General features: G+C 41.1%; 1 protein-coding gene across 3 annotated transcripts in view; it reads right to left on the reverse strand.

The window, feature by feature from the left end:
- Positions 1-16,970, reverse strand: part of TMTC3 (transmembrane O-mannosyltransferase targeting cadherins 3) — a 94,489-nt gene that overhangs the window by 37,106 nt on the left and 40,413 nt on the right. For all 3 annotated transcript variants that reach the window (XM_063447126.1, XM_063447124.1, XM_063447125.1), the window contains 2 exons: positions 8,316-8,436; positions 6,348-6,459 (listed from right to left, as the gene is read on the reverse strand). In XM_063447126.1, the coding sequence (XP_063303196.1) occupies positions 6,348-6,459; positions 8,316-8,436 (233 nt within the window). The remainder of the gene's footprint in view (positions 1-6,347; positions 6,460-8,315; positions 8,437-16,970) is intronic.

A 16,970-nucleotide genomic window follows, 5' to 3' on the forward strand; every position in this document is an offset into this window, starting at 1 on the left:
CTCCCGAACACCACTGAACTTGGACGAACGCCTGCTCCTTTCCACACACGTCAAGAAAGCGCCATTCGGTAGGATTGTTTGTATGGATCCTCTCCTGCGCCCTCCTATCCCCCCCACTCCTCTCCGGCGCCCTCCTGTCACTCCCACCCCCACTCCTCTCCGGCGCCCTTCTTCTGTCACCCCCATCCTCTCCTGGGCCCTTCTTCTGTCACCCCCATCCTCTCCTGCGCCCTTCTTCTGTCCCCCCCATCCTCTCCTGCGCCCTTCTTCTGTCCCCCCCATCCTCTCCTGCGCCCTTCTTCTGTCCCCCCCATCCTCTATATATTTAGTCGGGGCAATCTGGCCGTAATGAAAAAGGTAACATAACATATTATAACCAATAAACATATACAAATGGACACCAACCGGTTGTGGTGTGCCGGAACCGAGAAAGCAGTAGGCCTGTTATAAAAGTGGGCCCACCTTAGAGGGTAATATGAATAGAGGGAGTGGTGACTCGCCAGACAATCCACAATAAGTTGGGAGTGGACTGTCAGCCCTTTTAAGGGGAAATCAAGCCCCTCCCACAACTACAGGCAAAGCTTTAAAATTTGTAGTCGGGGCAATCTGGCCGTAATGAAAAAAGGTAACATAACATATTATAACCAATAAACATATACAAATGGACACCAATCGGTTGTGGTGTGCCGGAACCGAGAAATCAGTAGGCCTGTAATAAAAGTGGGCAAAAAGAAAAGTACCATACAAAATTTATTCACATAACAAAAACATTGTTTATTTGGACAAGTCACGAAAAGCTTGTGTTAACTCTTTAACTGGGTTTGGAATGTAAAATGTATAGGCGGAGGGTTTCCACGTCCCATAGTCTTGATTATATGAGCTAGAATGTGGTTGGAGAAAGCTGCAGATGCTGCACCTATACGGAAGGAGTGTCCTGAGAAAAGGTTTGCATTTAGGCAGAACCTTGTTAATAGTAAGCAAACTTAAAGCATGAATATAGACGTCGTAGGGATGGAGTCCTGAAGTTCTAATAATGGTTGGTTGGTTTGGTTGTTACGAGAAAGTGCTGAAATATTACCCAGGACACCATTGTTTTGAGTAGGGAACAGAGTAATTTTAGGTTAAGGTGGCAAAAAGAAGTGAACCCTAAAATAGATAAAACATCAAAGGATACTATTCTGAGACAAAGTGGCCGGGTACTGGTAGGCTAGCTAGATGCCAAGCGGCAAAGAATTATGCTATTGAGAACGTGACAGAGGAGTCCCTACTAATTGCCAAGTGGCATGAGAGGCGCTACCTATGCGTTGGCCCGAAGGGAAATATGAGGCCACCGAAACATTGTGGCAGGGTGTTGGCCTCTCGGTGATAACTAAAGCATAAGATAGAAGGGGAGTGACATGGGAGGCCCTCTCTATGCAACCATGCAAGGCGGCTAACTATGATTTGGCCCGAGGGACGTATACCTCCGAGTAGTAGGATGGGTGTTGGCCTCGCGGGACCACTAGCTTATGGATTAAGACCAGAAACAGAAACCTAGTTGGACAACCTAAATCTCAGGAAGCCAGTACCACTCAACCTAGAAAATGGACGGGGTTATGACATTGTACCTGATAAAGTTTGAGTCAGGCTGATGCTAAGCGGAAAGATATGAACAAGAGGGTGGTAGTGGATGACATGCTGTGACCCATGGATAGGACGTGCACGAGTATCTGTGCGTATAGGTATATTGTAGTGGGCCAGATCGTGGGCCCGAATTAAATAAAGGAACCTACCAGATACTATTGGTGAGCAGGGAGAATATGATAGAGGCAGATGACGGGTTTTGTGTTTGTAAAGCAACCGTCAGTATGACCAGGGCACCTAAGGAAAGTGAAATGTCAATGCCCACAAAATACTAAGTTATAGTAGTAAAACCTAGCATAGTAATTTAACCACATCATTATCCTAATAAGGCAAATATTCTGACAAAGTTGTCAAAATCAAGTTATTTGAAAATCATAAGCTAAATTCCCGTAATGAAACCTGTGGAAACAACATCAATATTCAAATAGCCACAAATAAATCCCTTTAAAAAGAGGAGGGAACCTCTGTATGGAATAACTGTTTCACTTAATCATTCGTATGTTTAGCCAACATGAAACAATTTGTATGCAAATCGGTTTAAAATAAACCAAATTAACATACTGTGTGGTGAACCGACAATGGTTGCATTCGTGAGGTTATGTAGTGAGTGAGCGTGCTAACCAGTTCAGGAAAATGATGAACATAGTCAGAAGCAACAGAAAAGTGAAAAATATATGACTCCTTTGATAATTTGTTGATAAGGATGTAGTAGCTATTACAGCCCCCTTGGGTTATATATACACCTGACAGAAGAACCTTACTACAGATAGCAATACTAATTTAAACATAATTACAGTCATTTCATGATATTACATAATCAGGCCACCAGATGGCGACATGATTTTAATCAACCCGATACCTTTTAAAACGAAAAGGTTGGATTTTAGCCGAACTAAAGGGGAATGAAGGTGCAGCTATTAATAATGCTCTAGTAGAGCCGAACATAATTGCCGAACGTGAATCATGTGAATGGAAGTGACTAGGCTTGCCGAACGCACCCACAAGGTAAACCAACGTACACGTGGTGAGTCTGGCGTGTATGGGTGGGGGGGCTTAAGTGCGAGGGGACTGTGCTAGCTGTTGCGCGGTGCCGGGAGAACCTTGAGGGAAGGAGGGGGGGGCGAGCTACTGACCCGACGGCGTGCTAAGAGACAGAGAAACTTACTGTACCGATCAGCCTCGTGGACCCCACCAGTTCCCGGCAGCAGGACCTCGGAGATTGCGACAAGGACCTTTCACAGGATCAACGCGGAAGTGACAACCCACGGGTAGAAGAGGAGCCAGGACCACGAGGGAAGACAGGTAAGAAAACCAAGATGGCGGTCGGACCGGAAGTGACTCGCCAGACAATCCACGATAAGTTGGGAGTGGACTGTCAGCCCTTTTAAGGGGAAATCAAGCCCCTCCCACAACTACAGGCAAAGCTTTAAAATATATATATATATATATATATATATATATATATATATATATATATATATATATATATATATATATATTTATAATTTGCTTTCTGATCTGCCCCAATTTGAAAATTGAAATGTTATAAATATGCTTGTTACGGCTGTTGTGGCCATGCAAGCTTGATGTTATTCTGACCACAAATAATATAATTTAATAATTAAAAAAAAAAAAAATTAAAAAAAAAAAAAAAAAAAAGGTTATTCAGCATAAAATATGGATTATGCAGTATGAGGCTGTATATTCATGCAGTATTTACATTTTTGGTAAATTAATTACATTACCGTATATACTAGAGTATAAGCCGACCCGAATATAAGCCGAGGCCCCTAATTTTACCCCAAAAAACTGGGAAAACATATTGACTCGAGTATAAGACTAGGGTGGGAAATGCAGCAGCTACTGGTAAATTTCTAAATAAAATTAGATCCTAAAAAAATTATATTAATTGAATATTTAACTATTATGACCTCCATTTGTCTAAATATACATAGGGATTAAGGAGAAAGCGCAAGTAACATTTTCTTTTCTTTGGTTTTTACTATATATTGGGGCTGATGTGTGTTGTAGTCCTTGCTGCTTAAGCGCAGGACTTCTCTTTTTGTATTTGTATTTACTTTGCATCACACAGCCTGGTTACAATGCTGCTACCCATCCCATGTGTTCCCTATTAAGGGTTAATAAGTATAGGGGTGTATATAAAAAATACCCCTTTCTGTCTCATTAGAGATATCTTTGCCAGAAGCTCAAGGAAGCAGGCTGAAGGGTCAGTGTTAGGACCCGCTTAGGGGGGTCTGCCTTGACGTTGGCAGGCGGGCATTCCCTCCAATGGCCATTGGAGCAACTAAATGACCTCCATTTGTCTAAATATACATAGGGATTAAGGAGAAAGCGCAAGTAACATTTTCTTTTCTTTGGTTTTTACTATTAATTGAATATTTATTTGCAGCGCGTGTGTATGAGTGCAGCGCGTGTGTATGAGTGCAGCGCGTGTGTATGAGTGCAGCGCGTGTGTATGAGTGCAGCGCGTGTGTATGAGTGCAGCGCGTGTGTATGAGTGCAGCGCGTGTGTGTGTATTTGAGTGCAGTGTGTATTTGAGTGCAGTGTGTATTTGAGTGCAGTGTGTATATGAGTGCAGTGTGTATATGAGTGCAGTGTGTATATGAGTGCAGTGTGTATATGAGTATGAATGCAGTGTGTGTATGAGTATGTGTGCGTGTATATGAGTGCAGTGTGTATGTGTGTATGAATGCAGTGTGTGTGTGTGTGTGTGTGTGTTGCAGAGCCTTGTGGGGGGTGGGCAATTTTATTATTTTTTTAAAAATTATTTTAATATTTTTTTTATTATTATTTTGTATTATTTTATTTGTACTATTATTATTTTTTTAATTATTAATATTTTATTATTTATATTTATTTTTTTTCGTCCCCCCTCCCTGCTTGCTAGCTGGCCAGGGAGGGGGCTCTCACTCATTGGTGGTCCAGTGGCATTGGTAGTTCAGTGGGGGGAGAAGGGGGGCTGGCAGGGAGCACTTACCTCTCCTGCAGCTCCTGTCAGCTCCCTTCTCCTCCGCGCCGGTCCGTGCAGCTCCCTCTGTCAGCTCACACTGTAAGTCTTGCGAGAGCCGCACTATGACCCCGCGGCTCTCGCAAGATTTACACTGGGAGCTGACCGTGGTGCTGAACGGACCGGCGCAGAGGAGAAGGGAGCTGACAGGAGCTGCAGGAGAGGTAAGTAAACTCTCTGCAGCCCCCACAGCCCCATTGTCTGTATTATGGCAATGTAAATTGCCTTAATACAGACACTGACTCGAGTATAAGCCGAGTTGGGGTTTTTCAGCACAAAAAAATGTGCTGAAAAACTCTGCTTATACTCTAGTATATACGGTAATTCAAAATCATTAAACTTTCTAAAATAAAAAAGTACGGTATTAGAGAAGGCTTAATGCCCAGGGGAACCTAGGTATTCGCAGTTGCCTTTGCAGTTCACATTTTAAAAAAAATGATCTTGTTAGGTTTATCATTTCAACAGCAACATTAACACAAACACTGATGTGTACAAAGACTAGAGTATATATGATATGTAATATTTTTTTAGTTAAATAAAACAACTGAAATTGCTCTCCAAATAGGAGTATTTAACCTATTAAACTGCAGTATCCAACATTTATAACAAAATCTGTTCTGATAGAACTCTTAATTTAATCTGAAAAGTTATTATTGTAAGTATAAAATCTCTGTCTGGTTGCAATTATAAAATTATAACGAAACATAAGAATTAGCCTTTACGTTTAAAAATGATGCTTTAAGTGAGGCCTTACTGATTATTGATTCGAATCGTGATTTAAATCAAATCAACCCTGTTTTTTTATGCTGGACACTATGGTCATCAGAACAACTAAAGCTTAATGGCTGTCCCTGCATTGGAATGGCTGAGCTAGTCAATTTTGATGATCTTAGCCAAGGGGAGGAGCCAACCGCGAAGAGACACGCACAGCACTGGAAAAAGGCGAGTAAACTCCCCTTTTACCTTGCAAACAGGGGGAGGGTGACCATCTAAATGGCACTATTAGAACTATAGTTTCATGGGATACAGGTTTGTATTCCCTTAAAGTGGCCCTTTTACATAGTAGTTTGCTATAAAAAAAGTCTTATACAGATATTCTCAAAACAAACAGGTCAAAAAAGAACACTCAAAGATAGATATATGCTGATCTCACTGCTTATTAAAATCCTTTTAATCTCCTTCATTTGTGAGTTTTTCCCAGGGTTCCAAACTGCATTCTGATGCCACAGTCACAGAGTAACTGTCTGGGCTATCCAGCCAATTCTTTCCTTTCCATGGATATCCAGAATTAGTCAGCAGGTACAAGTGTATTATATCAGACACATTCTCGATCATTAATTCATAATACGAGTGTCTGCTAATACAATGAAATAAATTAATTAACATCCATTTAATTTTTCCAAGTCAAAACCATGAGAGAGGCTTTGAGCACAAATGCATTTTTTCCGACTCTTGTTCGTAAACTTACACTCACATGGATTTATGGCAAACACACAACTATATGTATGTTTCCCAGCTCTTTGTGGTCCTTAAGAGGTAAGTTGTAATGTGTAGTTTGTTCGTTTTTTTGCATGACACGTTGATCAGACATTTTGCCGCACTTTAGGTGCCTGTAGTGTCCTTCAGGGAGGCATTATCATCCCAGATGTATACTGGACTTGTTTGAAATGCTGAAATAACTTATACATAGCTTACCGGGCTGCACTTGTGTCGCCTGCTTGAAAAATCTTAGTGCTTTGCCATAATTCTTCCCATTCTCCAGAGCATGACCCACATTATTCCAAAGTTTTGCATTATTTTTGTTAACCTAAAATAATTTTCAGGGAGTGGGAAAAAAAAAAATTAAAAACATATCAGAAAACCAATTTTACATATACATCTTTGAAATTTATGGAAAATAAAGATATTGTTTTAGTTTCAGGGTACCAAATGCAATCACACCAACCTATACATCTTACAATCAACATGGATCTAAAGAATATAGGGGAGATAGATATTTTTTTTCCAGATGAGTTATTTTTTACTCAATTTTCCCAGTCAGACTTTTTTTTTTTTTGTTACACACCTTTTCTACACAGTATTTATTGAATGCTGTAACTTTAATACTATAGGGTAAGTCATCTACAAATCTGTCAGTAACATGAGGCATAAAGTTGGGCAAAAGGAACATCAGTTTCTAAGCTGGCAATTCGATCAAATCTGAGAGAGCATTGAGCAGCCTTGTTAGATAAAAAAGGCTTTATTTTTTTTTTCTTTTAGTTTTGTTATGCACAATATGTTAAATTGCAAGGTACCGTGGCCTTATTCCATCAGAGTTCAGGTAAAAAGGCAAAGATATAAAACTCTGATTAACACATTTCATAGATCAAAGATCTTTAATGAAGTGGCATTTATGCATAAAATCATGCAGATCAATGTTACATCCCCACGTTTTTATGAAATCTCATGGGGTATGGCCAAGTTGATGAAGTGAAACATAAAATTTTACAGCCTTCAGCAGTTAAAAATTGAGGTCTAAATAAAGATGCTTATAATAAACTTTATGAATTCTGGATTCAGTTCATTCAATCCTCAAGTAGCAGCAGTTGCACTTTTTGAAGGTTCTTCTATAATGTGCACTACTACAGTGTTTCTATATTTGCGCCCCACCGACCCCCCAAAAAATGTGTATTTCAAAAAGAAATACTCATGTTGACAATGTTAAATTTCTCTGAAATTACAACCAAGTCAAGAGATGCAACCCATGCATGAGATTATAGCAGTGATGTCTTCTCATGGCGCTAGGAGAGGAAGAGTGCCGGAGGAAGATGGCCAGCCGCAAGAGACAGGTTTAGGTAAGTATAACTCACCTTTACCTGCCTTCTGCAAAGATGCCTGAGGTGACAGTGCTGCTTTAAGTGGACTGCAATCCTTTGTGAAAGGAATACCAACATGCTTTTTTTAATCCAAATTTCTATAGAATTTAGTAATGGTCAAAAACGTCTATTTTAACAACAGAAACTTAAAATAAGTAAACTGTAGACACGGCAAAATGACTTTGCCATAAAATACCTTCAAGTTGTCTTGCAGAATTCTGTGGCAAATGTTTAAAGAAATTCTGTAGCGTTCTTGAAAAGTAGCAGACAGAACATGGAAAGTGGCAAGTACTCAATTCAGAGTTTCAATCAATCGTATCGGCTTACTTAATTTTAAAGAAATCAAATCTTAATTCTCATTATTTTTTTTATGTTGGGAGAGGAACATGCTAACACTGGTAATGGCTCTGGATACAAGAGAAATAAGAATTCTACAATTTAATGCTTTTAGTGGGACTTATAAGTTCTCAAAATGTTGACAGTTCTTTACTTTTGCCCAGATTCACACAAATAACTCCTGAAGGGTCAAGCAAAAAAAAAAAAAAAAAAAGATTTAGTTTACGTAATAAAAGTTTCTAAACCAAGACATAACCTTTGCTCCACACAAAGAATCTCCCTCTATTGTTAGAATTTACGAGGAGTTCTACAGTTTACGGAATAAGTGACCTTCTGAAAAGGAAACCATTGTAAAACATAAGTTCCTGCTATTAAAAAAATAAATAAAAAAAGTCAAAACACAAAGAGGAAAAAAAGCTTTTAAAGTATTGCATACATTTTAAAAATAGTCCAGACCAAAGGAATAGCCTACCTTTAAAGCAGACATAAACAGAGTGTATTCAGATTCCCAATCCCAGTTCCTGTTGAACGTTTTCGTGGCATGGGTGAACAGCACAAGAGCCAAAAATATCCAAGATAACTTTCTCAATTTGCTGTGGACATCAGGAAAAAGTCATGAGAATCACTAGTGACATGCTGGTTTTCAAAATAGTCAAATATTAACAAATGTTGTGTGAACGCACATCTTGCCATTGAAAATTGTTCTTGACCCTGTGGTAGCTCATATTACAAAGACCCAATGAAGAGACATGGTGTTACGGACAAGATTGCACAAGATATTTGGAACAAAGAGATTAGTTCCAGAGACTTCATTAACTGAAGCCTTCTGTGGTGAGACGTAACTCTTTAGGGAATTGCTCAATAAGATGCTACAGGCTTATAAATGAGCTGTTCTGTCTCAGTGATCATTCAGGTTAAATTAGAAATAAAACAACCGCTAACCAGCCACTATGGTTATACAGGCATTTAAACTGCATGCCTTTGTAACCACTAAACTAGATAAAGGGTTGGTAGTAATACTATTTTTAAGCTGAGGCCTCTGACATACAATCTTGGGGCAGGAATTTAGTGGTTTCAGGAGCACATGAAGAGGATTTATAGCCTCTGCTCCGGATACATTCAATAGATGTTAATTTGCTTACAAATAAATTTGTTTACTGAATTTGCTTAAATTGGACTTAAAACGCTAACCAATTATTAATGTTACGAGTGTTTGCTACCAACTACTTAATAGTTCATGGTTTGTTTAAAGCAGAGCAATCCAATTACAGGATCGTCTTTCGTCTTACCACATACAGTAAGATTCCGTTTTTTTTATTAAAAATGTGTACCCTCTATATGTGCACAGTGAGTCCCCAATGCTTTATGATCAAACTTTGCATTGTGTGCAATGATCTACAGGGCTTGGGGAAAAATGAAATGTTGATCTATTTTGGCTCTCTATTACTTAATGCAAATGTTGCCCCTTTTCTGTCATTAAACATTTTTAGTGGAAAAGGAGAACCTGAGAAAGTCTCTTGATTTCCATTCTGTGCCCCAGCTGTGCTTGGACTGAGGTGGATAGTATTCCTGTATATTTCTATTTGCTCACAGTTGTATATGTGTGAAAATACACACAGTTAAAACACAATAGACAGCAGTATATCAATGATAGCCAACTTTGATAATGCAGGCAAATGGGGAGAAATATAAAAAGAACATTGTTTTCATTGTTTTTCCACCAACATGGGAGTTGACCTAGGAAACGCAGCTTTTAGCCCCAAAATAGTTAGAGTTGGATCATTTTCTTTAATCTGTCTATCTAGGGCAAGGATCTGCAATCTCCCAAAACTCTCAGTTTAGTGAATAACCCTTAAAGCAGTGACGGAGCAACAGACTGTGCGGCAGGTGCACTTAGGGCCACCCGATGAGCATCTATCTTCAGGGACCCGGTTTTGCGCTGTGGCCCTTTGACAGCGCAGCAGAGCCCCTTTCACATCGGCAACCACCATTGGGAGGTAGTGAGAGATGGATACTTCCTCCATGCCAGCACACACTGAGCCGCACAGGAAGAAAGCAGAGGCAGGAGAGAACTGGGAAAGCCAGACTGACTCCCAACAGGCCTAGCCACCAATATATAAATAATAGAAAGTAAAGTTTAATAAAAACAAAGAAATAAGGTGCTAACAATCACCGTGTCTATCACTCCAAAACACACAACAAAAGGTGCAAAATATTATAAAAATGGTGAGGGCACACTAAACAATAGCAGATTACCACATTTGGCACATACAGTAGGTATATCTGAAAACAAAAATGAATATATTTACACAGGGTAATATAGTTAAAATTAAATGATGGAAAGAATTGATAATGGATCCACTCACATGGTTCTGAGCCACTCCACAAGCTGACTAAAAGCTGAAATGAAGAAATAACGGTGGCCACCTTGTAAGAGCCTGGATGTTTCAAGTATAATGCTTTTCTCTTTCCCAGTATAGCACCAGCAAGGAACTCCCAAAAACTGGATACTGGTATATATATATATAAGCAGTACTGGCTTTATTTAAAACAAACTGTAAAAACAAAATGTAATTAGAAATCTTACAAAATTAAATAAAATGGTCCAGCTCCACTTGATGCGTTTCGGCCGGTTGGCCTTTATCAAAAGTCATTTTGATGTGAGAATCTCTTCCGCTCTCTTTTAAATGTGTTTTGGCGCCTTCTCTCGTGTTGCCGGTATTCACTTCTGGGCTCAAGACCTTTGTGTATTCAGAAGTTGCGACGCCCCTTTTGTGTCTGACGTCATTAGAGTTCCAAAGCTTGAGTCCGAACGCTCAATAGTATAAAAGCAACACTGAGTATTCAGAGTTCTATACACACAGTCTATATACAATTCGGAAGTCCGCCATATAACTGGAGTTATTATGATAAATAGACATATGCAACACAAATACAATTGAAAATCCACCATAAAACTGGAATAATACGTCCTAATAAGGGGATCATAATACAAACATAGTAATGAGGAAAAGTGAGGAATAGGAAATATCAAAAACACTATAATAGTGTATAACATAAATGCTAATGAGGAAATAAAAAAAAGAATTAAAAGGACACAACTTCAAAACAAGTAAATTCCCTAGAGGGAAGAAAGGAGAGAAATTAATAAAAAAAAAAAAAACTGCATAAAAATTCTAAATAAAATGTATATATAGAGAACACAATCATAACTATTAAAAGAATGAATTGATTTCAAAATCAGCATTCATGCCATAGGGATGCACGGTATCAAGGTTAAAAATCCATCTAATTTTTGTCTTACTTAGGAGGCTATTAACATCTCCTCCTCTCCAATGGATCTTGACTGATTCAATACCTATAAAATCAAGTCCCTGCGGATTTCCATTATGTTTCTCAAAAAAATGCTTGGAAACAGTATGGAGATTGAATTTTCTATTAATATTATAAATATGTTCTCGAATTCTTATTTTGAGAGATCTCGATGTCTTCCCAGTATATTGGAAACAGCAGGGACACGTTAATATATAGATAATATTCCTGGTATTGCAGGGGATAAAATATTTAATATTATACTTTTGCTTAGTCTGAAATGAAGTGAATTCTTTTTTTTGATCTCTTAAAGTGCAGCTCCTACAATTTTGGCAATAATAAGTTACTTTCCCTCTACTTAAAAAAGTTGTCTCTTTTTTTAATATTTGTTAAACTGTCTTAACTGTGCGTTAAAATCTTTTTTTTTTTTTTTTTATAATTCTTTATTTTTCTTGTGCATGAAAAAACAGTGAACATTTTCTTGCAATGCCACAACAGCAATAGCAAGCAGGGTAATGACAATGAAATTAATATGGCATACGATTAAACAGCACATTTTTATATGAAAGACAGGCAAAAACTAAAAGTTATATCAGAAGAAAAGATATGATTTTATGCTAAAGTTTCTGATAATTCAAACATAAGCATATGTAAGGTAAGTCTAAACGTTTACCTCTATTTAACTTAATGTCGCTTGCCCCAAAAATGTTTCCTGCGGCGCTGAACGATTATAGTGAGGTACACGGTGAGACACAGATATGGTACGTTTGAGGCTGTGCTAATGCAGGTGAGGTGGTTACATTACATAAAGGATGTCGTTGGGCTCTTAATAAGGGTCGCTAAAGAGGCAGACCACCGCGGTCCCATACATTTACGGTTTTAAGCTAATTAAGGAGACCTGTTTGGGGTGACCGAGGTAACCCATAAAATATGATAAGTAAAAGTACTCAGAGTAGGCTCACTATAGTTTTAGCAGGCTCTTATGTATATCCCTGTTGGGCCGTTTCTATCAGTGATCACGCCCATATGTAAGTCATCCGAACAGGGCATAAAACAAGCTATAAAAAGTAAACTAAACGTTAGTCACAGTGATCATGTACCAACTAATACACTATTACAAAAACTATGGCAAAAGTCTCCCCCTGCCAGATACAAAAAAGTTCAGTGATGTATGGGTTACCAACCCGACAGGGTGTGAGGGCATACCGGCCGCGGTGGAGAAGGATGGAAAGCATATCAGCCGATGCCCCTTTTGAGGATGTCTTGATTACCAGCACGGCTGGCCCCGTCGGACAAAATCCTAGGCCCGATTTCAGCTCTTACAGTTGTCAGCGAGGGTGTCTCATGTGCGGCCTCTTGGTGTGCAGCGTGATCCTGGAGCTGGTGTTTCATGCTGCACTGGTCAGACGGTCTTAAGTTTAGCGTGTTGCCCATGTGCTGCCAGTCCCAAAGTCCTTTACACCGCTGCATCATGGCTGCCGCAGGCAGCAAGGTTTTTGTCCCAGACCATTTCCCCTGGGTCTATTCTTCTGCCAGGATGACTTAAAAGCGTTTGGTCGGTCTATTCTTGACCAGCGTGTGGTAGAGCCGCAATGAGGCTGGTGAGTGGGTCTGCGTTGGCGCCATGCCCAGTGGATGTGAGTGTTGGGCGGCTGCGCGGGCGCTGGTTTGCTTGCAGGCAGGTGAGTAAATTATCGCTTTGTAAAAGTGGGAGGCTGTAATAAGGCGTAAGTGAACTGTTGTGCCAGGTACCTCTTTCAGATGAAATGCAGCTTAAGCAGGGCCTCCAAGTGCAGCAGTGAGTCTGCGTTAACAAGCTCATGTGGTGGATTCCCGCACTTCTTGCTCTCCGTTTATTCTCTGCTGAACTTTAATTATATGTACTTGGGTCTGCACGTTATTGTCAGCCGGTCATGCTCTGGGGCAGGTTATCAGGATGGTCGGTTAATGTTGGGTGATCTCTCCTGCGTTCAGCTTGTTCATGCTTGCTGGGCGCGCACATGGTTAACGTGCGGCGGCCATCTTAAGGGGCCCAGCCTGTAAGCCCTCTGTGGTAGGGCAGTTGTTTGGGCCCAGGTTAGCTTATCTGTAACGGCCCATGAAGACCGGGATAACCCCCCCGGTCCAGAGGGGGGGGGGGAGGCGAGACGCCGGCCGGAGACCCGGGAGAGCGGCCGTCTCTGCCCGGCTCAAGCCCCCAAGCTCGGGGCCTCGTCAGGCCACTTTAGGTGCCAGTCAAGGTCGTGAGGGGTATCCCCGTGTGCCCCATCAGTTGGGGGTCCCGGTGGGCACCAGTATGGACTCGTAGTGGCCTTTGGCTCCCAAGTGGCTCCGATTCTTCAGGCCCCGAAGTGGGAGCTCAGACAGAGCACGTCTGATCCCGCCGGCGGTCAGGCCCCGCCCCCCCGCGTTAAAATCTTTTTAAAATTATTAGCCCCTCAAAAAATAAAACTGGGTTTACTCCCTGTAAAATTATTAATATCCTGATCTTGTTTTAAAATATGCCAATTTTAAAACATATACAAAAGGGAACCGGCTGGTAGCCTAAATAAAGATAAATACAAAGAAATATAGTGTAATACAGTTTTACAATATTAACATTGCGCAATATGAAATGCACTCACAGGATCTTGGACAGTTCAGGCATATATGGTGCCACCCCTGATGATGTGGGGGGCTGGGGGGATCCCCTGGACACTTCCACCCAAAAAGCAGGACTCCGGGTGAAGGTATGAAAAAAGTGGCTTTAATTTGGATTAAAGTATATAAAATAAATACAAATAGAGGTCCTACGCGTTTCGTCCCTTCTATAAAGTATGGGACTTCCTCAGGGACCAACAATATTAAAAAAATCAAAAAAATTATTGTGTTCAAGTTGATTGCTAGCTGGGAGCGATCTGAGGGAGGCTGTATTTACCCACCACTGATAAGTATCCTTGTATATAAGTGTGTGTATAAGGTGCATTTCTTTGTTGTTTCAATTTTAAAATATGCCAATTTTTCTTATTTTTTTTGTTAATTTTAACTACCGTATTTTTCGCTCCATAAGACGCACTTTTTTTCCCCTCAAAAGTGAGGGGAAATGTCTGTGCGTCTTATGGAGCGAATATGAAGCTTTACTTACCTGTCTTGCAGCTTTGGCCAGCAGCACAGGGCGCACCGCGGTAGTGGAACTTGAATTTCATGTTCCGGTTTCCGGCGGGACTGAAAGGAAGTGTGCACAAGCTGAGTGCGCACTTCCTTTCAGTCCCGCCGGAAACCGGAACATGAAATTCAAGTTCCACTACCGCGGTGCGCCCTGTGCTGCCGGCCAACGCTGCAAGACAGGTAAGTAATTATGGGACAAGGGGAGGGGGACATTATGGGAGAGAAGAATATGGGGAGGGGGATGAAGTCTATGGGGAGGGGGGGGGAGATGAAGTCTATGGGGAGGGGGGGGAGATGAAGTCTATGGGGAGGGGGGGGAGATGAAGTCTATGGGGAGGGGGGGGAGATGAAGTCTATAGGGAGGGGGGGGGGAGATGAAGTCTATAGGGAGGGGGGGAGATGAAGTCTATAGGGAGGGGGGGAGATGAAGTCTATAGGGAGGGGGGGAGATGAAGTCTATAGGGAGGGGGGGAGATGAAGTCTATGGGGAGGGGGGGAGATGAAGTCTATGGGGAGGGGGGGGAGATGAAGTCTATGGGGAGGGGGGGGAGATGAAGTCTATGGGGAGGGGGGGGGAGATGAAGTCTATGGGGAGGGGGGGAGATGAAGTCTATGGGGGGGGGGGGGGAGATGAAGTCTATGGGGAGGGGGTGGATGAAGACTATGGGGAGGGGGTGGATGAAGACTATGGGGAGGGGGTGGATGAAGACTATGGGGGAGGGGGTGGATGAAGACTATGGGGGAGGGGGTGGATGAAGACTATGGGGGAGGGGGTGGATGAAGACTATGGGGGAGGGGGTGGATGAAGACTATGGGGGAGGGGGTGGATGAAGTCTATGGGGGAGGGGATGGATGAAGTCTATGGGGGAGGGGGTGGATGAAGTCTATGGGGAGGGGGTGGATGAAGTCTATGGGGAGGGGGTGGATGAAGTCTATGGGGAGGGGGTGGATGAAGTCTATGGGGAGGGGGTGGATGAAGTCTATGGGGAGGGGGTGGATGAAGTCTATGGGGAGGGGGTGGATGAAGACTATGGGGAGGGGGTGGATGAAGTCTATGGGGAGGGGGTGGATGAAGTCTATGGGGAGGGGGTGGATGAAGTCTATGGGGAGGGGGTGGATGAAGTCTATGGGGAGGGGGTGGATGAAGTCTATGGGGAGGGGGTGGATGAAGTCTATGGGGAGGGGGTGGGTGAAGACTATGGGGAGGGGGTGGGTGAAGACTATGGGGAGGGGGTGAGTGAAGACTATGGGGAGGGGGTGAGTGAAGACTATGGGAGAGAGGAGAAGACTATGGGAGGGGGGGACACTATGGGACAGGGGAGAAAAAAATATTCTGTACAAACTGTCCCATAGTAAGAAACACTATGGGACAGTTTGTTCAGAATATTTTTTTTCTGGGTTTCTTCCTCTAAAAACTAGGTGCGTCTTATGGTGAGGTGCGTCTTATGGAGCGAAAAATACGGTATTTGCATTATAATTTAAAATAAATGGCATATTTTCCTTATCCGTTCTATCTTTTAATGTTTTTTCTTTATATTTTAGGAGATCTTGGTTTGGTTTATTTTCAACTTCCTCATACACCTCCTGTATTTTATTTGGATCATAACCTATTGCAATACCTCCTGTTATGATACAAATTAATTACAGGAGGTGTATGACGAAGTTGAAAATACCTATTGCAATAGGTTATGATCCAAATAAAATATATTGTAACATTTTATTTCAAATTTTGATGCTGTTTTTTTTTTTTTTAATTAATTTCTCTCCTTTCTTTCCTCTAGGGAATTTACATGTTTTGAAGTTGTTTTTATTTCCTCATTAGCATTTATATGATACAATATACAATATATATATATATATTTGGAATTCCTGCACTCCAACTATATAGCAATGCAGCCTGGTGCCTAGTCACAATGTAATATACAAAGATTGAAATAATACCGGCACTCTAGGTCTTCCAAAGATCGTTTGTTTATTTTCAGTCAATCCAGAGGGTCAACGTTTCAGCTCCCGTTTGGAGCTTTCATCAGGACACATATATAGTTTTTGATATTTACTATTCCTCACTTTTCCTCATTACTATGTTTGTATTATGATCCCCTTATTAGGACGTAATATTCCAGTTTTATGGTGGATTTTCAATTGTATTTGTGTTGCGGTATGTCTGTTCATCATAATACCTCCAGTTATATGGCGGACTTCAAAACTGTATATAGACTGTGTGTATAGAACTCTAAATACACACGTGTTACTTTTATACTTTTGAGCGTTCGGACTCAAGTGTTGGAACTCTAATGATGTCCGACGCAAAAGAGGCGTCGTGATGTCTGAATACACAAAGGTCTTGAACCCAGATGTGAATACCGTGAACACGAGAAAAGGCGCCAAAACACATTTAAAAGGGAGAGGAAGAGATACTCACATCAAAACCACTTTTGATAAAGGCTAACCGGACGAAACGCCTCAAGTGGAGGCGGACTACCATTTTACTAAATTTTTTAAGATTTCAAATTACATTTCATTTTTACAGTTTGTTTTCAATAAAGCCAGTAGTGCTTTTATACACCAGTATCCAGTTTGTGAGAGTTCCTTGCTGGTGCTATACTTGGAAAGAGAAAAGAATTAAACTTGAAACATCCAGGCTTTTACAAGGTGGCCACTGTTATTT

This window comes from Pelobates fuscus, chromosome 3 (genome assembly GCF_036172605.1).
Source record: "Pelobates fuscus isolate aPelFus1 chromosome 3, aPelFus1.pri, whole genome shotgun sequence".
Taxonomy (NCBI): Eukaryota; Metazoa; Chordata; class Amphibia; order Anura; family Pelobatidae; genus Pelobates; species Pelobates fuscus.